The following is a 23925-nucleotide window of genomic DNA, read 5'->3' on the forward strand; positions in this document are numbered from 1 at the left end:
CCCAACAGTTTTTAGAAGCCAGGATAACCAGATATAACTTAAAAGATATGGGATGCTTCCCTTTTCAAGGTGATTTTCAGCAGGAAGATATTTTCCTGCTAAGGAATGCAGTCAGCTTTTGGAAATCTTGGTGTAAGGCCATCCCCACTGCTCTGGGCACTAGATATTTGTCACTTGGAACAAAACAGCCCCCCAGCCTTCTGGGGCAGTGAAGGAGAGCTCAGCTGAGCTGCTGGCTTCAGGGGCATTCAGAGCAAGAAGAAAGCTTCAGCACCTCTATAACCCACCTCCTCACTCCAAGTGACGATCACAGCCCTTCTCCTTCACGTATTCAGACATGGTCTCCACCACCCAAGTACACTACACCTGCTTGGAACACATCAGCTGCGTGCTCTGTTTATGCATGTGTGCATGTATTTATGTGTGTGTATACCACAGATTACACAACATACAAATAAGCCGGGATCACAAAGAAGAATATTCCCTCTTTCTTAACCAAAAGAAAGCCTGGGGCCTCATCCTACCCCCGGCTTTAAACCAGAATACAGAGGAATGTAGTCCTACATTTCAGGATTAAAGGAGAATTTACTGGCTGTAAATCCGCATTTCCCTTTGCCATCCTTCTGCATGCAGAGCAGGCTGCATTACATCTGGGCCTCTGTCCTCAGCTGGGGCAAACTGGGCTTAATGGAGCCGTGACCATTTATGCCGCTGAGGATTGAGCACTCGGCATGCAGCTCAGCGAACATCTGAGCCAGCCTCCATCCCGTGCCTGCCTGAGGTCACTCTGGTGACCGCACTTCACCGTGGATGGCAGGCTCTGCCCCAAAGGAGGATGGAGAATCCAGAAGAAATTACTGCCTGCTCTACTAAGCTACCCCACAGGCACAGAGGCCTCACTTCTCAGAACACACATTCATTGCTCCAGTAACGAGACCGGCTGAATAGTCCGTAAGGGACTGCTACCTCCATTCAACACGCTTTCTTTGGGTAAGCAGCCATTCCCTTCTTGTGTTGTGACATTAAGGAGAGGTCACCAATGGATGGTGGGCTTTAAAAATAGTTTAATTCTTTTTTAACCACTCTCCTCTGCTTGCAATAACCTGTTAAAAAGCTGAAAATAACACAGAGTTCCCTACTGGGTTGCCCTTTCCCATTTGGAGAACATTGATTTTTTTCCCTGTTGTGCCAAGATTAATGTGGCCTGTTTGTTTGACAACAGATTCAACAGATCTAGTGCCCTGTCAAGCTAAAATGACTCTGTCTGTGGACAACATCCCTGTCTGGCACTGGCAATGATGGGGGGTGGGGGTGGGGAGAAGGCTTTGCTACTTAACTGTTACTGCAGAACCATCAGGAGATTTCAGCAGCCCTTAAAACCAAAAAGTGTTATTGATGGGGCAAATTCAAAATATTGCTAGCGAGAGTCAGCAGTTTCAATGAAAACTATTAGGCAAGGGAGGTTATCCAAATTATCCACTGGAACAGTCTGTGACAGCTTTGATTCAAAACACTTCCAGATCTTACATGTACAGATCTTCTTCCCATCTTGCTGTTTTGACAGAAAAAGTTGGTTTGTCCTCTCTCCTCCATTTAAGTAAGAAAAGAAACAGCATATAAGTAAAGTACAGAGAAGAAAATGAGAAAAGCCAAGGAAATAAGGAGTGTCCCTTCCTCATCCAAGTACCAGATATCACATGGACACCAGCTGAGGGTGAAAGCACACCCTGCTCCATTCTTTCAGAAATGTTACCAAGTTCCAAAACCCTCTTGTCCCTCCCTTCCTTCCTCCTTCCCTTCCCCTTCCTCTGGCAAAAGCCAGTAATACCTACAAATATTTTTTATTTTCGTAAACATCATGCAGCTTTAAAACGTGGGGATGTTCTATCAACTTCAGGATGGCTATTTCCCGCTCCACCTGGAAGAAACAAAAAGAAATAGAGAAGATTAGAAGCTTGGTCTTAGAATACATGAGATATTGTCACACATTTTCTTCCCATTTATCCATTTTCCACTCCTCTTTATATGCAGAGGGTATGGCAACTTATAACAATATATCTTGTTTAGCACTCACATCATTTAAGAGCACTCCCTGCTCTGCAGAACACAAAACCAGCAAAATTTCAAGGTTGAAAGAAAAGTCCCAAATCTACCAAAGGGAATTAGCTGTAGGAGTTATATGAGCATTCAAGGCTGTTCCTGCCTCACAATCCAAAGCCAATGGCATATTCTCAAAGTACAGAAACTCCAAGATGTCACTTAGGGCTCTCCTGACCTCCTGCAGGCACCGGTGTGGCTGCACCATGTATTGTGTACTCAGTTAACATTAGAAAATCCTCACCCCGAAGAACCTGGAGTGTATACAGGGGAGACAAAGAGCAGAAGACAGACAGCAATGTGATTTTGTAGCTGCACAACTGAGGCACAGAAAAGGAAAGAAATACATGAAGTGATGTAAGAAGTACAAGGCACAACAAGAAATTAAACCTGATTACTGAAGACACGGTGTTCAGAGCCTTAAGTGTAAGGCTGCGCTTTCTCTCAATTCCCAGTATGACCAAGCATGGCTACTTCTAAGAGCATGTATTCAACACGGAGTTAACAAGTTGTGACTAAGTCCCTGTAATTAGTGCAAGCCCTGTTCTCACCCAAAATTCCTATCATAACTGCTGTGGTGCTTTAAACTTGAATTTAATCAGGGTATTCATTAGAGATGGAGGCAGCGCAATTCCTCAGCTGTGAGCAGAATCGCTCTGTGCTGCTTGAAGCCAAGCTGTAACTGCTGGTTTGACCTAGGCTAAGTCCAACAGAGTTAATGCAGCACTGTGGAGACTGTAGATAACAGAAATAAATTCTGCAACAAGACACAGTCTAAGCATTGCACTGTCGGGCATGACAAATTTCCAAGAATCCACAAAGGCAGGAAAAAGGCCTAAAGAAGCGAACAAGGAAAATGAGGTACGGTTCTTTCCAGTCCTTCGAATAACTGATTGTCCTGGAGTTGCTAAGCTAACAAGCAAAACACAAACAAACGACATCACCATCCCTTAACATCTCTCCTGCAGGGCCCAGGCGAGTAATTAGGAAGTCACCCCAGTACACATTTAGTTCTTGATGTCCTTTAATTTCCTGAGATATCACCCTCTGCTAAACCTGAACAGACAACTTTCCCTGAATGCCAGTAAGATACTCGGCAGGAAATTAGAAAGCGGTAGTTTTCCAGCGCTGTGCAGAGGAGGAAGATTTCCCGGCATGTTGGTTATCACCCCAGATCTCTCTTCCTCTGCACCACCACACAAAAACAGCAAAAGCAACTCTCGCACCACATCGCCCTTGGCCTTCCTCGTATATCAGGATGGAGAAAAGGGTGTTTGTACATCTGTCAGTCTTTCAAAGATGCTTATTCCTCCCTGCAGAGTCAAAAGTCATTGGAGAGATCCACTTCCACACTCGGGATCTCTGGGAACAGCTCCTTCAGGGAAGTGATTAATGCATTTAAACATGTATGTACACAGTTCAGCACTGCCAGAAGAGCTATGAATTCAGTGATACACAGTACTCGACGGTGACAGCTCTGTAGGCGTCAACTTACTCATGACCAGCACTTAGATGAAAGCCGCTTATACAAATAGGAAACAAAAGTTGGGTCGATTTCAACTGTACAGCTATTCCATCGAAAAAACAGGGGGAGCGCTAGTTTATTCCATTTTTGTCTCCTCTTCAAAAAGATCTGTTACTCTTTTCTCTTATAAGATGCACTGGTATTTGCAGAAGGCTTGTTCAGCCCTATAATTGATAAAGTTGGATTTGCTTCAAGAATGAGGAAAAACAAACCAGAAGAAGCACCCACTCCCATAACAGTCCTCCAACGGTACTGTGCTTCAGCCACAGCACCATGTACCACAGCTGCTCAGAAGCTGCAGCTCTGATGAACTTCCCTTTGGGTGGCAGAGCCCAGGTATTTCATGGGCAATTGGACCACTGCATGAGCTACAGCAGGGATCACCACTCACCCGTTCTCCCTCCTGGGCCATATCCTGCCTGTGAAAGATTAAATTCCCTGCAGGTGGGCTGTCTGAACCGCCTTGGCAATTCAGTTCTGAAAAACCTCTCGGTGGGTATGGTGGCAACGGATGTTCAGACCAAGTGAGTGATGGATGGCAGCATCCAGCCAGCGCCCTGCTTGGTTACTGTCCTAAAGCAGGAGAAGAGGCAGTGATTTATGAGTGCCACTTGGACAAGGGGATTCGGTCACACCACTGCATGGCCTATGATCGATAAGAGAAAATCAGACCAGAAAGCAAATATCCACTTACTACCTACAGATTTACACCAGGAACCAGTCAGAAAGAAATAACTCGAGTTACTTGAGTTTCATCATTTGAAGTGTGTGAGTGGGAAAGGTTCTGTGCACATTTTTAACTTCCTGGGAACTAAACCCGGAGAGGAAATACAGTTTTGGAGGTCTTGATTTCAACCCCAGGCATGCAGAAAGCATCCGCCTTGGTGTGCCTGGCAGCATTTCTCTGCGCTGGATGGGGTTCAGCGGCGTGTTGTGCTGCGCCACTCCAGCGCAGGCAGCAGGCAGCTTTCCACAGCCTGCTACCTCTCCTAGCTGTAAACCAAGGACAAAGCTAATCTACTCATCTCAGTAAGACTTTATATAATCCTTCAGGAAAAGGCGGTTTTATGAAGGAAGAGTGTCATTACTGTAGTTCTCATAGCCCAGGCCTTGGCCCCATGTAGAGGAGCAAGACACTAATGGCTGTATTATTTCAAGAGCTAGAGATTCCCAGCTCTCTCAACAGCAATCTGATAAAGATCATCCTCAAAAATCTTACAGCAGTGTCCTGCCTCTTCTCCCTTCCAAAGAAAAACAACAGTTCACAAAAATGTGCAACAGACCACCTTCTCAAAATTACTGCTGCAGCCATTACCGGTGGGTGACTCCCCCGAATCCTGCTCGTTTTTGCATCTGCCAGTAATTGATACGGGTTGGACACAGGCTGTAGGTCTCGATAGCGATTTTACTGACGCATGGCTCGGGAGGACCCAGCAGCCTCTGTGTCATTAGCAAAGGAGCGGTATCCGAACTCACCGGCAAGATAAAGGAGGCCTGAAATAGCATGCGGCTCTCCCTGCCGCCCCCGAGTTTCCCGGCCCTGGCATGCCTTTTTTTGCGCATCCCTGTGCTTGCAAGCCACAGAGTGTTGTCCAGCTCAGAGCTGGCAAGGACAGCAAAATGGAGAAACCCTGCAGGGTTGTTTGCTTTAATGCAGATGCAATTATCAGAGAGCAGGCCAAGCTCAGAATAGCCTGTCTAGGGAGGCTCAAAGTCTGCGATAAACAGGAAATGTGGAAAAAACATTTGCATAATAGTTAAAAGGGAAAGGAAAAAAGTGAGGCTTTCTCTGTCACACAAACATCAAGTCACATCATAGGGTCCCCACGAGAGCCAGGGTGGCCTCATGCCCACCGCTGGTTACTGACTGCGCAGCACCTTGGAGCTGGGGAGAGAGCTGTGGAAGGGTGTGCAAGGCAAATGGAGACACACTGCTAACTCCTCACCTTGCAGGTGCCAATTAGAGATTTTAAAAATCTATGCAGGAGGCTGATTTGACAGGATGCTCCAGTGATTCGGCTAATGAGAACATGCAACACAGGGGCAACGCAACCCTTTGAGTAATAATGCAAAACTCTGGTTTCCTGTCCTCCATCCCTACTCCACGCTCCTTCTCCCCCAGACAAAATGACATCTCTCTGCTTTAAGCCTGTCTCATCAGCACAGTTTTTCCTGGTGACAAGTGCTCTGCTCTCTCACCTCGTGACTCACAGGCACACCGGGTGCTAATTCACCTGGAAGGCAAGAAGGGCAGGTCGAGAGAGCTTGATAGTTTGTCTCAGTGATGAAGAACATTTCCTTTTCCGTTACATTCATTCGCTCAGTAACAATTGGGTCACCCATCGCCCATGTGGTGCTGTGAGAACTTGAAAAATGAACCGGACATCCGTCTTGTATTACCAGGTTGTATTTTATCTACCAAATCTGTGCAAGCAAAATGCAACAGTCATTAATAGCAGTGTTTCTCAAAGAACACCTACATGCAAAAAGCTGAGGGACAGCAGATGATAATTCTCCTTGGATCCTTTGAAGTTCACCAGCAGCACACCACAAAGCTCTCTCTCTCTCCACTGACACCAGTGGCTCCCATACTGCTCACAACGCTGGCCTGAGAAGTACGGCTGGAGCTACAGAAGTGGCAAGGGGCCACGAAGCCCTGCAGGCTGCAAACGTGCTGGACTGCCTTTCCTACTCAGAGCAAAATGGTGGAGGGGGGATGGAGGTGGTAGGTGTTCATGCGAAAATCAGGCTCGCTGATGTCGACCCTACTTTGCTTTGAAGTAATTACTGAAATACTTTTGAGAACCAATGGCTCAGTTACTAGAAACTCAACCAGGACATGAACTTTCTTTGAGTTCAGAATTATTTAGATTCAGGATGAACTTCAAAGGATGAAGAGATTTGGATGCTCATCCAACTCCTAAGGCTAGAACTCCAGTTGGAAACCTTGTACCAAAGTACTAGTTTCTCCAGCGTCTGGCTTGCTGCGCAGTAATTTGCATTTCCATGATGAGAGCACAGAAAGCAGAGCATAAATCACTGTGATACTTCACTGAGTTGAAGTGGCAAAACCAAAGGTATCAGATAGGAAAAAAACTAATCTCAAGTTCTCTGGAAAGTCTGTGTTCCTGCTGTAACAGAAATATCACAGGAACAGACCCTGGGATTATATTCATTTGCTACTTTTGCTTCTGTGTTATGTGGGACTGAAAGTTAGAAATGGTGAAAAATTACTGGCTTTGGTGAAGACCATCTAAGTCACCTGCTCACTCTTCCTCATAATCACAGAATAAATAAGCTACTTTTGAAATGAGACAACAGCATTAAAGCAGAAATGGCTTTGTACAACAAGTAGCTGTAGGCCTACTATGTCCCGTAGGGTCAGCACTGCTGTGGGGATATCGGGCTTCCAAACAAACTTAAGCCATTAAGAAATCTAAGCAATTCCACACTGCATCAGTTGCATCCTTGTTTTCAATGGGAGCATAAATCGAGTAAAAGTGGAAAAACCATCAGGTTTTAAAGGATTAAACATTAAAGTATCTTCCTCTGAATTTAGCTGATTTTTCACTTGAAGTGGCCTTTCATTACATATACCCCAAACCCCTTCAGCAGGCCATTCCAGGCGCAAATGGAGAACCACAAGTGTCCATCTGCGGAAAGGATTTCCTGCTGGCGGCACAGCCATTCGCGTCACACTGCTGAAGACAGGAGCCAAATTCAAAATGTGTTGAAGTCAACAGAAGACCTCAATTGACTTAAGTGGGCTTTGAATCAGAACTTCTAATGATCATTAAGTGGTATCTGGAAGAAATCTTCTATTACACAATTATGACTAATTAAATGCTTTAACATGAATTCAGGTTTTCTGCTAAGTACTAGTAATTACAAGAAGATTCTATAAAAAGTGGATAAATGAGGGGGGAAACTATACTTAGATCTCCACAGAATCAGGCAGCTAGACAATGCTGTACAAAATACTTAAAACAGACAAAATTACTGGAAAGCTGAGCAATTCCTCATTTTATTGAAAGCTCTATTATGGGCTCATTCCACCACAGTTTTTGTTTGCATGTATGCTTCTCAAAGCTATTTCCCCATAAATGAAAATGAAAATAGGTATGTGTGAGAAGCAAGTGAGATGCATATTTGATGTTAAAATTTGCATGTGCAAACTTCTACACCATGAAGCTTTAGTAGGAAAATTTATTTTCCACAAACTACTGTTACAACAATGTCAGTTTCTACTTGTCTTTATTGAAACAAGTATTTTTCCATATTCTTTCAAAAGTGCAAGTCTAAAGCTCCACTGAATTTCAAAATCTGCCATAAAGTCTAAGGGTATGAAGTCAGCTGAACAGACACTGTGAGAATTTTCATGGAAATCCTTTCTGCTGGTACCAACAGACCTCCACAAGAGGAGAGGTCTCCTAGCCTGGCCTGGCGTATTGATTCCAAGGACTTGAAGTGACAGGGCTTGGATCCTACGGGCTCTCTAATCATGGAAAATCCTACCCAGGAACTCTGTGGTTTAACTCGCTAGTTAACACCTGCAGTGTTCCCCGGCGCTCTGCCATAGGCGACCGAGTAAACATGGCATTCAGACTTATCTGCAGCCTATGCTTCTTTAAGAAGCATCAGGGCTTCATGCAAGAGACAGTGATGGGAGCTGACAAGGAGTGGATTTATTCATTCAGCACTTCAGATTATCTGCTGCCTGGTGGTACACAGCTAACGAATGACTGACACGCAAGTCTCTGCCAGCAGTCAGCAGGACTGGCCCCTTATACCAGAAGGCAAATAGCCTCCCTGTGCCTCCTGTCACCTTTGGTGAGTGCCACATCCTGGCTGCCATCACCGAGCAGTGCAGGACACAGGACACAAACCAACCTGATCTTTGACTGCCCTTTCCTTTTCCCTCCTTATCCTGGTTTTTAATGTTAATGCAGACTGTGATTTCTTTGACCCGAAGCAGAATGTTTGCACAGCTGGTTTGTTTGGTTTTGGTTTTGGTTTTTTTTTTTTTTTGCTGGTCAAGAAAAACTAACTGATGTGTAGCCAGCCCAGTGTTTATGAGAAACCCACCACCCCTGACCAGCAGCCTTGCCAAGCCTGCTGAACACCAGCATCTACTGCTCCAAAGCAGCACGCTCAGACCCTCTTGCACGAGCCCCCCCTGCCATGCCAGACCTGCAGTGCTCACCCCAGACTTAGAAATACAAGCAATGCTGCAGGCAGTACTCCCCTGCCCCTTCCCCGCCTTGATGGACCAACAAACTTACGCCTGGCTTGTTTCAGGGCCGTATATGTTAAAGAATGCAGGAACAGGAAGCCAATGGACAGGCCCTGTGCCGGGAAGGAGTGTAAGTCACAACTCATTTTCCCCAGTAGAAATACTTCTGCTGAAGGTAGGAGGGGCATTCAAACAGATTTAACGCCTTGTGGGCTGCTATGCTGAGCTGTGGTAAAAGTTGCTACAGACTGAGAAGAAACAAGTTGCAAACTGAGGGGTATGGAAAGTTCAACTTCAATTAGCACAAGTGCATAGCTCCTTGTATTACTTGAGACACCACAGATTTAATATGGGCAGTACCAAAGACAACACTGGAATGTCTGAGCCAAACAGTGGATGGAGGATGCAAGAGATAAGGGAATATGGGCAAGCACAAAGGAGGTGGTAGAGCACAGCACAGCATAACACATTCTGCCAAAAATTTAGTGTAGAGCTTCTGAGAGCATTGGTTGAGGACACGATAAGGCATGAAGGGCTCCCAAGAGCATCCAGGAAAGGGACTGAGACAGTGAAGCGATGCTGACAGTACCATGGACTGGATGCTTAAGGGTGTCCACCATCAGTAGGAAGAGAAATTCAAAAGCACACTTTTGCAAAAGGTCCAAAGGATAAACTCTCCACCAGTTCCTATGTCTTGGCTAGCCTCTTTCCCCCTCTTGCTCTTTTTCTCCATTAGTCACAATGGCCTTGTGTAGCTCTTTGGCATTGTCTTACACAACTGTCCTTTTTCTCCAGTACTCTTCCAGAAGCAATCGATAGGATTGCCGCTGCTTCCTTTTCTACATCTTTCCTTAATGGCCATCTCTGGTTGCCTAAGAAATAATGGAGGTAACAAATGCTCCTGGAGAGGGCAGAATAGCTGGAGCTTAGCAGAGATGGGAGGCAGGACGCCAGCCAGCCTTCATCTCTGCCTTGCCCAGCTCCACAACCAGCCTAATGACATCAATCATTTCAAAGAGCGGAAAACAGCTAATATGATTTTTGTTATTCTACTGTGTTCTCCTGTGCTTCACTTTTGGGTGCCCCTTGTCTCTTTAGATGGAAATTTATACGTACTTGTATATTAGGATCTCATTTCAGCTGCGTTAATAAACTCAGCGGGACATAAATGGTTGATACCTAGAAGAGATTCTCCATCTTGATAGTCTCTCACAGCTGGCAGTGGTGGAAGCAGACACTGAAGCAACCTACAGCTTTCCCCTTTGTTTCCCCTGTCTAAAGAAGCTGTTGAAGCTCAACAGCACCTCCCAGAGGGACATGGTCCCAGACAAACAGCAGCGTGGACCTCACCCAGGAGCAGTGGGAAGGCCAAGGGCAACACAGACTCGCCAAGTTCATGTTTGCACTTCATTCTGCAATGAAAGAGGGAGCCCTGAGGGGAGGCCTGGCAGCTGCAGGCAGAGCGATCACCAGCTGACTTTCTGCCAAACTGGAGCCAGTAGCTGTGTGCTCGGGGGGGCGAGCAACCCTCCAGCCCAGCTCTTCTACCACAGCAGGACAGCAACAGTTTCCATCACACTGCAGCAGAAATAGCAGCTCCCGTCTGATGCGCACTAGCTCTACATTAGCACTTCTATGTCCATCCCATCTTAGGGATGTGGATCCCAAGAAACACTGTCCTTATCCATGATGTTAAGGTTACTCTGCTTTGTCCATAAGTGCTGTGAGCGCAGACATGTCTGAGGAGCGTGCCTGTCCAACGTCTCTCTATAACGACATGACCATAACTGGTGTACCTCTATAACGATATGAACCAGCACTTCAGTTCCAAACATCCCTGCCCACTCATCTATATGATGATTATAACTTAAAAAAAAAAAAGAAGTTTTCTAAAAAGGGATTATAACTTTTTAAAGCAGACCCATGTCAACCACAAGCATGTCTCCTTATACCTTGCAAGACAAAACTGAACAGCACGGGAAATCAGCAGTGAGTGTCACTGCCTTCCTCCCTGGGCCACCCCTGGAGCTAGCCAACAGCAGATGGGCTAAAAGCCCCGTACTCTCAGCTCTTCAGTAACTCACACAGCAAAATCGGCTTTATGGGCTCAGCCTCAGTCCCAGGTCAGGAGTAAACTAGAGGTGGACAGTTAAATGCCTGTTTTGTAAAACTGTTCCCTCCCTTCAACAACCTACTGCACCTCAGCGCTGAGAGATGGCACAAGCTTTCAAGACGATGCTAGCTTTGTCCATGCGGTCTGACACTTCTTCCTTCAGCATCAGGGCTGCGTCAAAAATAGCAACATTGGCTGGGAGCTTGCCATCAGGTTCTAATCTACAAAAGGATGGCTAATAGGGCAGGAATTGTAGTACAAAGCAAGAGGCAGGAAGAGAGAGGGAGAAATACAAGTGTATAACTCTTGAGGCTGCCAGTGCTCACTCCCTGCCTCTCCTCAGGTTCAGCCGGCAGCAGAAGACATTACAGCAAGACTTGTACTCCCCTCAGTGAAGACATCGTCTTCCTCTGTTTTGTACAAGCAACAAAAGCAGCAGAAAATTAGTCGATTGCTGCCATCAGCATCCAGGATCTCTCACAGCTGGGAGTTAAGAGATCAAAGACAGCAACGAAGGAACATTTTGTTTCTCAGTTATTTTATCTCTGCTCTTCTTATATCCTTCCCATCACACACCAGTCCGTTATGGCTAGGGGTGCTGATGACATCTTGCAACCTATCAACATCAATATCAGGATCAAGAAACCTCTTGGCAAGGGAGGCTTACAAACAACACTGTAAAGATAGGCTCTCGAGCATCTCGGAACAGGCGATGACGGTAAGCCAAGTCATTCCTTCTCCGCATTGTCCAATGCTCCTTTAGAAAGAGGGCTCAGACATCTCTTGCCACGTTCTTGCAGATGGGCCCAGCATATTCTCTGGAGCTGAAAACAATTGTTTTCCACATCTTCCTTGTATTTTCCAATACATCATTCAGCCTGGTTGGACTTTCAGAAGTACTTAGCATTGGCCTATCTCTTCATCTCAAAGTTCACGGGACTATTACTACTAAATGAGACCACAGTCAGCCAGCAACAAACAACAAATTCCATCTTTTAGTTCCAAGTCCCTAGAGACAGGTCTTGTAACATGAGGCCTGTCTCACTATTTATGAAACTACGCCTTGAACATTACATCCCAGATCCCGCAGTATTCCTGAGCCCTAATGGCGAATTCTTCAGCTTCACCACACTAAACTAATGCCAAAAGCATTCCCTGTCCTAAAATAGATCATCTTTTCCACATAGTGACAATCACTTCTGCAGTACAGAAAACCTCTCCCCCGAGTTACCTGCGTTGGTCTGAAGCAACCTCGACGTTTATGAGCAGTGGCACACCGCAGTGCAGACGCGCCCACCAACATGGCATTATGGCATGGAGACCAGGGAGAGCTAAGAAATGAAAGCAGTTTAAACTTGAGGAAGGTGGTAATTTTCTTACTTCTAAAGTTGGTGTTGTGGGTTGTGCATCTTCAGAATAGTCACCTTTAAGTGCCATTGCTTACTTGAGACTCTTCCCATTCCTTTGTATCTGCCCTACACAGCACATCTAATACAGAGTTCAAAGCTATCTGGCTTCTGATGAAGAGCAAAGACAGGATGCAACACTTTGTTATGTCAGGTGATAATGCACTGCTATAGAAAGTGCTAATGACTCAAAAATTACATAGAGGAAGCAACAGGAAAGTTCTAACTATGAGCAAATTAGCTTAATTCCCTGAAAAGAGTGGACTTGACTGGACACACTTACTCGAGCTATTCCTGAAAGCAGCAGAGCAAGGATTCCAAAACCAGAAGACATTTGAACACTGGGCTTCACTTAAATCACAGCACCTTAGGCCTGTACACCTTGGGATGCTTTGGCACATACACAGGCATCCTTGCTTCACGATCCAATCCAAAACCCCCTGCACTTGCCAAATACTTACAACACTTACATGTGCAGATTTAAAAGTGCTCGCAAACATTTTCCTAGGAAGATGGCTGGCTAAATTTGAAACCAGCAACATTTGAAATGGACAGCTGGGCTACATCTACCCCCCTCCCTCCCCAACTTTTCAGCATTTTCTGCCAGAGAGCACATTCATCAGCCAGCTGAACCTTGTTCCCAGATGTTTGGAACATGCAAAAAACAACCTGTGAATCGGGGATTTTCCAAGACTCAGCAATATGGTCACAACAGAGTTTTGGAATGAAAAGGCAAGGGATGCTGTTCATGTTATCCTCTCTACAGAAAAGAAAACCAATTACATCTCTTCACAGCAGACATAATTAGCTTCCTTCTTTCCAATGGAGAAAGCCTTTCCTTCCATGAAAAGCTTATACTGCTTCCCACACAAACACGGGACAGACAAAAACCCTCCCAAAATCTTGCTGAGGCGGATGCCATGCTGAGGAGACCCAGCGCTGACCTCAGACAGGAGGGAACAGTCCTGTGCTGCCAGGCTCGTGTCAAATCCTGAGTGACACAAACATACTTGGGAGGAAAGTACCGCAGAGATGCTCTCCTTGCACCATACAGAACTCAGTGAGTTTGGATGTGAAACCTCAAGATATTCAGGGGCAGGTGATCGTTACATTAACAGATATATAATGGCAGGGATTGGAGTGCATCCTACTGCTGTATAATATGGATTTGTGTGTGGTCAGAATTTTCATTTGTGTACTGCCTCCTTCCCTTAACTCATTCCTGTACTGAAACAGCACTAGTCCCTATTCGGTGTCCCTCCTCTGAGCAGGAAATGTGCACTTCAGTTAAGGGATTTGCCTCCTGTGCTTTGTTGCTAGATGCTGCGGGACAGCAGGGCAGCACTTTCAGATGCTCTCTGCTGGGCACGTTTTGCCAGCTCCAAGGAGCTGAGGCGAAATAAAGACATCTGCCAAGCACCCTTGCAGGGTACCCTGGAAAGCTCTATGGAAATTTACCCCAGTCCCACCTCACATTTTTTTTGCCAGAGGAACACAGTGACGTTGACAAACCCCTTTTGTTTCTGAGAGTGCTGAAATTGTTGCTGGGTACCGTTCAGTGAGAAAGGCTGTGACAGCAGCTGATAAGGAATCCTGGTGATTTTAGGAGGCCAGCAGCATTCTCTGCAGAGATCCCCATACATAACTGTTAACAGAGCTGAGGCAATTTTCCCTCCCTCAGTAACAGTCTTACTCCACCCCAAGCGGACCACTTGAAGGTTATCTAGAGTTTTGTCATGTCCTTCAGTGTCATTCTGCTGCCCACATGTTCCTGTATTTAGAGCAGGGTAATGTTACACATCCAAACTGGGAGCCTGTTCTTTATTTTGGGGTAGATTCCTTATGCCACCACAGAAGCCACTCAAGAACAACCACGTTCTGCGAAATCCTAGGGACTGTGAGAGTTTTTTTCTGACTATTCCTCTTCTGGTTTTGCATTCTTATGCTTGCTAACATTTCTAAACCATTAACCTTTACTGCTCCATACTACTTTTTTCTGAGGGAGAAGTGATTTTCCTTGCAATTTTCCAGACCTTTTTTCATATTCCCTTCAGGGTGGCTGGCGACATGAACTTGTAGAAAACGTTTTACTTCCATTTCATCAAAGTGTTGAAGTGCATGCTTTGGTCTGTACCACCACTATATAGTCTAAGGTCTATGCATAAGCCACAGAGAGACAGCCAGATGATGAAAGAAGGTGATGAAAAAATTGCATTCTAACTTCTAGCAAACCTATAGGAGAGTAACACATCTAGTTTGAAAGCTCTTGGTGGCCAATGCGAATGTTTTTGGTGGACAACCAGGAAGTGGGGATAGTCCTTACTTCTGACCCATTAAACAGGCATTTTGCAGAGGTACTTTTTTGATGAGATTCCTTTGGACGTGTCTTCATTTAGCCAGGAAGCTAGGCACTGTCAACCCCCTTCCATCCGTGGGAACGGTGACCTGTTTGAGAAACCTGAGATGTCTCCACAGGCTATAATTTAGCACTCTCCAGGCACACCAAGACCCCTGAAGCACTGTTGTGTCTCTCTGATCCCTGATCTTGTTCATGATCTGCAAATGATCAGTCACGTAAAACCCACAGGAGAGGAGGTTGCTGCCTACCTACTGAAGGCCTGAGTTTGTCAGTTCTATCTCACTTAGGGAAAATACATACAAGTGTACAGTTCTGATACATTCTCGTTAGGGAAATATGAAGCAGTTCATTAAGTCTGAAACAGGAAATTAGCAAAAGATGAAAACCCCAACAAACAGCCCTCCCTTAAAAGTGGTCTGAATATTTTCAAATAAGACAGCATCCCTTGTAGAGGGAAAGGAAATGTGTAGTGCACAGCTGTGTTCTTTCCTCGATCTGAACTGTAGTGGCTCCTCTTCATCCTTTTCCATGATAAGTGTGCCTATTCTCCAAGCCTCCGGATGGGAGTCAGCACCTCTGTTCAGCTCTTCAGTGGCATCACGCTGCTGCTGATCTCCTTTAGACCTGAGGATTCACTAAACCACCCGGTTTGCAGCAGGTTCCTTCTTCTGGGGAAAGTGTCTGATGTTACAAGTGAACCCAGGACCTCAGAGATGAAACAGGACTGCAAGAATCTACAGAGAGTTTACATGAATGAATGAGTCTAATTTTCAAATTCAGGCCAGAAGCAGCCCACCCAGCCTAATTTTTTCTCCCTCGTACTGTTTATTCAACCAAAAGCATTTTCAGACCACCTGAGGGCATTGCTTTCATGGGTGACTGTGCATTTTACCCGAAGTCCCATTTGGCAGAATGACTTTTATTATAAGCATTTTGGTTCTGCTGCCCCTGCTGCATGCTGCTTTTCTCGGCTTTCTGGCTGCCTCCAAGTCCTGTGCAAACCTCCCTCTCCACAACGCACCGGGGATCCAGCAGATGCACAGACTACGTAGCTGAACAATCACTCTGTGCCTCAAGCACTGCCAAACGGTTTATTGTGCAGCTTAGGAGGGCATAAATATACTGTTGTTCTGCTACAGAAAACCAGGCCGCCTTTCTAGAAATGCCCTCATTTTGCTGGAAACACCACCTGCATTTTACTGGAGTGATCCTAAAACAGCAGAACGAATCAGGCAAGGGGTTAAAACAGGATTTGTATTTTATTTTTAACCCAGGCTGGAGAATTCCCTTCTTTCCTTTTTCTCTTCCCCTTATGACACCTCTTTAAATAGAGTTGCTTTTTCCAGCCCCAAACCCACCTAATGCCAAGGGGTCAAGCTATGTTTCTCAAGTCCTTTGTTCCCTGGAGCAGTATGGGGGCGCGAGATAAGTCTTCGCCGAAGCCACCAACAATTAAGACATCAGCACCATTAAGAGCTGCCGCCTTCTGTGCAGTCAGCTCCCTGTAAGCCGCCCCCAGTCCCCTGTGGTGTCGGAGCAGCCTGCCTCTCCCTGGGGATCCCCCCAGCCAGCTCTGCACCGGGGCTTGGGCTCTGCTCCTCACACCAGCCTGCCTGCTCATTAATCATTCGGGATGCGACTGCTGCTGCCACTGCTGCAGACACCGAAAGACTGAAGATGTTGTCTCCTCCTTGCTACGCAAGGCTTTCTCCCTTCCCCAACTGCTTTTAAAGGGAAACATCCTTATTTTTTTTTTTCTTTTCCTGCGACAGAGGAATATAGGTTCTGACCTTAAAAGCAGGGAAAACAGTTGTACCGCAGTCCTCACGGTGGCTGTGGCTGGCTCGCTGCTACACTGACGTTCCAGCAGAGCCAGGCCATTAAAATCTATTCATGGAAGAAACCTCTCATGCAAAAGGCCACTGTAATTGATGCAGAGCTGGACTAAAGACTCTGTGCCAGTTTCCCACCCAGGTATGTCAGGGATACATGAAAGTGCCAGCTGTTGGTTGAAGCACAGCTGCTATTCTCCTTCAGTCCCTGAAGTACAGAACTCTGGGAACCAGAACAGAAGTCAGAGCACTTGTGAGGCTACTCTAACTTACCCTTAGAGACAGGAATATTTATCTCTGCTCCCTCTAATGCAGCAGAAACTCGAGAAAGCAGACTGTGCCCTTCAAGCTACTGACAAACATAACTGCTTGGCAAAATGCAGTATGTAACACCAAAAGGGAAGTCCTCTTTCAGTAACAGCTTTTCCAAAGCAAAGATGGGTCAGCAGCCAGAACAGGACTGCCAAACATTTCCAAACTGTAAGGCATGTTCCCTTTTTTCAACTAATCAACAGAAAAATGAGGGAGCTGCACATGACCTGATGTGCTGGTACAAAGCAGATGCAGTGATGTCAGAGCTCCTATTCCCTCTGCAGCACTGGCTGAACACAAACAATAACAACAACCCCTTCACTGTCACAGATTGCCCTTACAATGTGGGTATTTTGTCCTGCAGGACAAATAGAAAGAAGCAGGAATCTAGAGAGAAATGCAGAAAAATGACTGCTTTCCACAGACTCCCCGGGCAGCTCTGATGCACTTGGGGCGCTTCTTCTACCTTTACACAGGACTTGGCTTGTACAACAGCTCCACTCAAACCCAGTGAGAGGATTTAATGTTCCTTTGGTATTAACATCCACCTGCATCTCTTTCCCTCCCTCCAGTGACCCCCACCCCCGGCCCGGCTTGCCCAGCTCTGGAGTGGCCAGGCGCAAGGTGGTCTTTTCAAGAATGGTCGTCATCCTTTTCTTGTCTTGTTCCTTTGTGCTTTCCAAACAATTTTTCTTCAGGACCCTGGAACAAGCAGTCACTTCAGAAGAGTGTCACTATCACATGGATGGTGGCCCAGGCCCTGCAGGGCACGTGTGAGCAGGCAGGCTGTATTAGAAAGCATCAGCCCTGACCACCCCGCTGGCAGGTTCTCCTCGCTGGTGCCTGCTGTCAGGCATGCAAAGCAGCTTCCTGCTGCGGGCAGAACCTGGCTCAGGCCCCTGACACATACTAGCACCCTTTTTATTCCCAAGAAAAATACTCCTCAAACTGAAGCGCAGGGGATCTTCTTACAGAAGGATTAAGGAGTTTTCAGTGTCTTCTTAAATGAGTTTTTTTCCAAAACTGCCATCATAATTTTTTAAAAAATCACCATTGAGAAACACAAAAAAGCTTTCTGTAATACTGCTGACAGTTAGCATTTGTTTCCCTCTGGGAATCCAGGTCCTGCCAGTGGGAGTTTCATCAGATGCTGACAACTCCCCCCATCAGGCGTCCCCCTAAGGAAGGATGCTTCCCCCTGGCAGCTCTCCTGCTGGTGACAGCAGCAGGTAATGCCCACGTTTTCAAAAGGTTCAGTAATTTTGGGTTCTCCACACTTAAGCACTATGGAGACAGATTTTCAGCTGCTGAACTGTTTGCAGCTAAGGTTTTAAGAAGAATCCCCTTTATGATTAGGTTATGATAGGATTATGATATAAAAATCGGATTTACAAGTTGCTCAGACACTATAGTTGGCTGGGTCTAATGGAAATCTGGCCTAACAATGGAGGTTGAGCCCCTCTGAAAAGTCCAGGCCTATGCCCTGAATTTTGGAGGTGCTGAGAGGCTGCTGTGGGGTCCCACAGATGGTGGGAGCAGTCAGTCCCATCACAGCAAATGTCTTCTATATATTCCTCAAGAAAGCACCCCAAATACTGGAGACATCTACACTGTTTTGTGTAAATACCCATATAGAACAGAGAGATTATTAAAATGAAAGAAAAGGTGAAGTACCTTTTACTGTATGTACATACATAGTTCCAAACTTGACTCTGAAGGAGGCCTGCATCTGATCCCACCTTTGGCATAACTCTCAACAAAATTATAAGCATCTAAAACCTGGAGGTTTCATGGGTGGGGTTAAAGTTGGAATGATTATCTGAAATGATATTCAAAGGAAGCCATAAAGCTGTCTAAGGATCTCATAACTTAGTCTGGATTCGCTGGGTCTGGAATGACTCTGGTAAATCTCTCTGGGAAATACCGTATCCATACTGGCTTGCTCCGACAGGGACCAAAGGGGGGTGTGAGGTGCTGAGCTGGGATTCAGAAAGTGTAGCTTCACTTGCTCATTTTCTTGATAGCTTCTTTTGCCCTGGATGGGTTACTTAATCTATCCTGTCTTAGTTCAGTATTTAGAGAATGGAGGCAGTAAGGTATTGCCTTTTCCCACATTCTGCTGGCCTTTTCCATGCACCGCCTGTTCAAACCGTAAATGCTTCCGGTCAGAGATGGTCCCTTGCTTTGTTTTTAAACACAGCTACAGTGCCTAGTATGCCAGGACACGCGCTAAGACACACCCTCTGACAAACACAGACAAAAAATGATGTTCCAAATGTCACCACTAACTCAACTTACAGCCTGCGGAGAATGAAGCAGTGGGGGGTGAAGTCTGCAGTATGTCATATGGAGCAAAACGCAAGTTCAAAGCACGCTGTCACAGCCAAGCACCTGACTGTGGCTGATGCTGGTGCTCTTCTCTACTGCCCTGGCTCCATGCAAGGAATCAGGAGTCAACAGCTACCCTCACCTAAGTCAGAAGTAAGCAGAGACACTGCACCCCTGAGCACAGAAAATACAGTGCCTCACAAGCTGGGAGGGGGGCAGGCGGCATTACAGGTGGACCAGCAATAGTAGAGCGAGCTTCCTGCTGAAAAGCAGGGAATCTTTGTCATGACAACAGAGAGAGCTGTTAAACTCTACAACATGTGCAGGGAATGTAAAGCTAGGCAGTATTCTGGGTCTCCTGCTCTCAGCAGGGAGGAACTGGCAGGACTGCAGCAGTGAATGATGGTTTATTTTTAACTACAGTTTCTAAAGCTGGTGATTTTGTTTGTTTGTCACTTTTTATTTCATCCAATGCTCTAGATGGATACTAGCTCATTTTGCAAGATTTTTTTTTATATTATTATTGTTTCTCCCTGAAGCAGGGGCTGCAAATGCTGTGATAAGTAGACTGAAAGGTTCACTTAGTTTCAGCTGCAGTTTCCCTAAGTGCTTCTGTGTCCCCTGCTGAACTGCTGTTTTGTAACGCTGTGGAGGTGGAGCACATTTTTGAGATATTCCGCAGCTCTCCTCTTGCCTCCACCACACCATGGAGGAACCATTTTTCTTCTCCCTTCCCTTCTGTTAGGGGGGTAAGAACCACCAAGGAAGGAAGATGTACCACCGCCTTCTTCAGGCCTTTTTGCACTGACCAAAGTCTGAAAATCTAAAACATTAACGAAGCAGTTTCATGCTTTGCTCTTGCCCCATGTCCTTCAGGGTGTGTGAACACAGCTTGCCGCAGACTAACAAGCCACACAGCAAACACTTCACATCGTGGACTAACGTCAGGGGAGCAGAGGATCGAGAGCTGCAGCTCAGTGGTCTGAGGAAAAAGCTCTGCCAGTTTGTGCCCCTTAATAATGGGCAGCGAGCACAGAGGGCAAGCGTGACTAGGTAGGAGAGAAGAGGCTATCTAGGGAATCATGGAACACGAGTGCTGGGCTTTGCAGTCCGTAATAGGGGTGAGTCAGCCTCTGAATTGCTGCGCTGCTATCTTGGTTACAGTAGATGCTAATTCAGCTGGTCAGGTAAAGTGTGCTTTTAGGAGGCTAATACAAGCAAGCATATTGAGGCTCTGGGACTTTTCCAGGCTTCATCGCTGTTCTGCCTGTCCTAAAGCGAAGAAGCACTTGTGAAATGCAAATCCGCAGCAGGGTCTGCGACACTAGCCTCCTTCAGTTTGCTGGGACTGGGGATAACACAAGACTCTGGGCTGTTTGGCAGATCAGTGGGGCAGTTTATCCTGCTTTCTGGGGAAGGGCTCACCTTCTAGCAGGCACCTTCCACCAGCTTCACAAAAACATATGTGGAAACTTTTAAAAGACTGATTTCAAAACCCACAATTAACCATTGGGACAAAATGACACTGCTCCCTACCCTGCTTCTTAAGTACCCAGCACAACTTGAGGGTCTCCTCTGAAGGACGAAGTGCCCAAACTAAAGCCTACTGCACCCAACTCAAAGGACTCAGGCACTGGATCAGAACCTACCAGGCTTTTGGACTCACACTGCCAAACCTGCAAACTCCTAGCTGGTCTTACTGCATGGAGGGGAGGTGAGAAGGTAATAAAGAGGGACAAGACTCCCAAAGGGAGAGCTGACATGTAGCAAGGGGCCAGGTAGTCCCCTGGATGCTGCTGCATGAGGCAGAACAGACACAGCTCTGCCCTTCAGTAGCTACATGGACCTGCAGTGCTGACAGTAACAGCTCGTCGCTGTCAGCTAATGAAGCAGCTATGATGACGGCAGTGCAGTCAGAGCAGACCCAGGCAGAGGCAAGGGGCTGTTTTTAGGGTTATTTTATCCAGACTGGGACCGTGCTCCAGCCCCTTGGGAGCTGACCCTTTTCACTGAGCTTTCTGGAGGGAGCAAAGGAAAGGAGGTGAAATTCTAAGTCGAGACACCAGAACCAAGCTATTCTCTGAACCACTCTTTGTTGCCGTCTCTTCGTAAGCCTTCAGCCTCCGCTCCCTCCTCCCCTTCCCAAAAATAAAGCACCATGATGTAAAAACATTCCTTTGGGGCTGGAGGTGGAAAAACTAGGACACCACAGTTCGGAAAACGCTCAGCACTGCATGAAATATTCACTATCAACCTAAACAGGTTTTACCCGGAGGAGGGTATGATGAAGAGGGAACGGGGAATCAATTTCACTGTCCTATGGTTTGTTATTCTGGCTGCTTCTTCTCTTCTCCAAATAAACTAAGCTTTTTGGAAGCTCCTGTCTGACCCAATTCTCATTCCCTCACTCTATCCATCCTGTTTTATGAGCAAACAAACATGCATCCTAAAGGCATCCTTGCCCAATCCTAAACACCGCTGCTCTCCAGAACAGGGCTAATAATGTAATGATGCATCAGAGGGAGAAAGAGAGCGCATGTGCGGCTGAACGATCCATCATCATCTGTGCACCAGTGGGATGGGGACCCAGCAGTGCCCCCAGCCCCTGTGAATGGCCTTTGTGATCCCTTCGCAGAAATGGCAAAAGCAAAACAAAGGCTGCAGGAACAGCTTTTCCTTCCTCTCTGCTCTTCAAATGTTGCACTTCAGGATTGGGAGTGAACCGAAATACTTCTCTCTATAACTGATTACCAGATTTTTCTTCTGGGTTTTTTTCAATGCAAATGACAGGAAGAAGACGGGGAAGTATTGGAAAGCAGGAAAAAAGACTCAGTGACATTGTCAGCCTCATGTGTTCACATTCCACCTGCTACAGTTATAGGTTTCAGTGCAGCCCCAGCCCGAAGCAAAATTAACGGGGTGACTTTGTGTCTAGGCATACAGGAGGTTCAGCCACGTCACCAGAGAGACAACATCCCGAGCAATCATGAGGTGTTCAGATAGTGTAATAGGAAAAGGGTGAAGATCAGGAGAGGTGATGAGAGGGATGACATGAACTACATCTGTGGCTCCCTGGGGGTATCCCAGGATGGGAAATCAAGGCGAAGCCAAAATGCCCAGGTAGAGCTGCAAGGAAGGAAGATGACATTCCTCTGCCTGGGATACAACCCCCAGACTCTCATAATGCCTGACAAGAACTGAACCCCCCAGGATTTTCAGCACTCAGTGCATTCAGACAACACATATGGGAAATCACACATTTTTTTCAATGAGCTCTCGCAGAAAATGGGGCTTATACACAAAGCCAGCTCCCATACATCGACAGCTTCAAAACCCTACGACTGAAAACTAATCTGCAATGAATACATTTTCCACTCAACCGAACCCCAAACCTGCTCCAAAGGGCATTTTCCTAACGGCAAAGAGCATGCGCACTCGATACTTTTTCCATGTGTGAATGTAAGGAGCTGCATCACCCTACCAAAGCAGGGGCACCAAAGGGGGCTATGCTTGTCCCACCTGGCGCACGGTACCCTCTCCTACCCTCGCAGCTGGAGCTGCTTTGCTCGCTCATGTCGTACACTTGACGGGATACCCCAGGGTATCCCTCGGAGATACCCGACCAGGCCAGTGGGCCTACAGCTACGGCCAAACAGCAGTAGTGTCTGCAACCTGGATGTGAATAGTCAGTCCCAAATTTACCAATGCCATACAAAAAGGAGGATTTAGGCACTCAGCTGAGTCTCCTTAAAATTTAATTCTCTGTGTTGATAAAATCATTTTTTTCATATTTATCAATTATCATTTTACTGTTATTTTGCTAAGGCCTCATTTAATATCATGCCTTTGTTTGGATAACTGTAAGTACAAAAAAAGACAGTTCTAGCCTTACTGAGACTGGGAAAGCAGTTAAGAGGTGGGCCTTAGACGAGGGGTCTGACTAGTCCAGAGGTTTCCCAGCAGATGCCAGCAGCCACTTCTTATGGAAACACGCTAACAAACGGAGCAACTGAGGAGCGCGTTTTCCCTCGTTTATCTACCCCTTTCAGCTTCTGGCAATCAGCAAGGACCATTTGACCCGGGACATCCACCCAAGGCTCTCTTTAACTCTTGAACCTATATGTGCTTTAGGCTCCCATTATTTTGCAGTTTTGTGCTGGGGGCTTTGTTCATTTTAAATCCTCTACCTCAATCATTTAATTGATTCCTCACTTGTTCTGGCAGGTCATTCCCTCATCACCTCTCAAAACCAATGTTCTCATGATAGACCCATGGTCAACAGTAGCAAGGACAAGGACTCAAGATTTCAAAGAGTATTTGAGAAATGAGATGAAGGCTACCTCCCAGTACCTATTTTTCATCTTTTTCCCACGAGTTCACTCACTTCAAGAATTCCACTTGCTAAAAGTGGCAGTGTTTTCTGCTCTGTTAAGTGAAACTACACAGTAAACGATTGTATATGGTTGTCTGTCTTTTTTCCTCTATAAGGACAAAGAAATCTTTTTCTACTCATTAATGGGAGGTTCCTAAATGCTAATGTGTTCACTCTCTTCACTGATGCTTTTCTAGAGGAGTAATCATTGGAAAGTAAAGAAGACTCTTTAATCAGTAGAATGGAATGAATGGATGGATAACAGGTAAATGTTGTGCCTAGCTTAGATGGAGGAAGAGGACAGGTGGAGAAAAGTCACAGACGAGTTCATATTTATACCAGTGAATT

General features: G+C 46.1%; 1 protein-coding gene across 16 annotated transcripts in view; it reads right to left on the reverse strand.

The window, feature by feature from the left end:
* Positions 1-23925, reverse strand: part of BRSK2 (BR serine/threonine kinase 2) — a 313750-nt gene that overhangs the window by 104114 nt on the left and 185711 nt on the right. For all 16 annotated transcript variants that reach the window (XM_037402757.1, XM_037402770.1, XM_037402761.1 and 13 more), the window contains exon 3: positions 1833-1918. In XM_037402757.1, the coding sequence (XP_037258654.1) occupies positions 1833-1918 (86 nt within the window). The remainder of the gene's footprint in view (positions 1-1832; positions 1919-23925) is intronic.

This window comes from Falco rusticolus, chromosome 10, assembly GCF_015220075.1.
Source record: "Falco rusticolus isolate bFalRus1 chromosome 10, bFalRus1.pri, whole genome shotgun sequence".
NCBI lineage: Eukaryota > Metazoa > Chordata > Aves > Falconiformes > Falconidae > Falco > Falco rusticolus.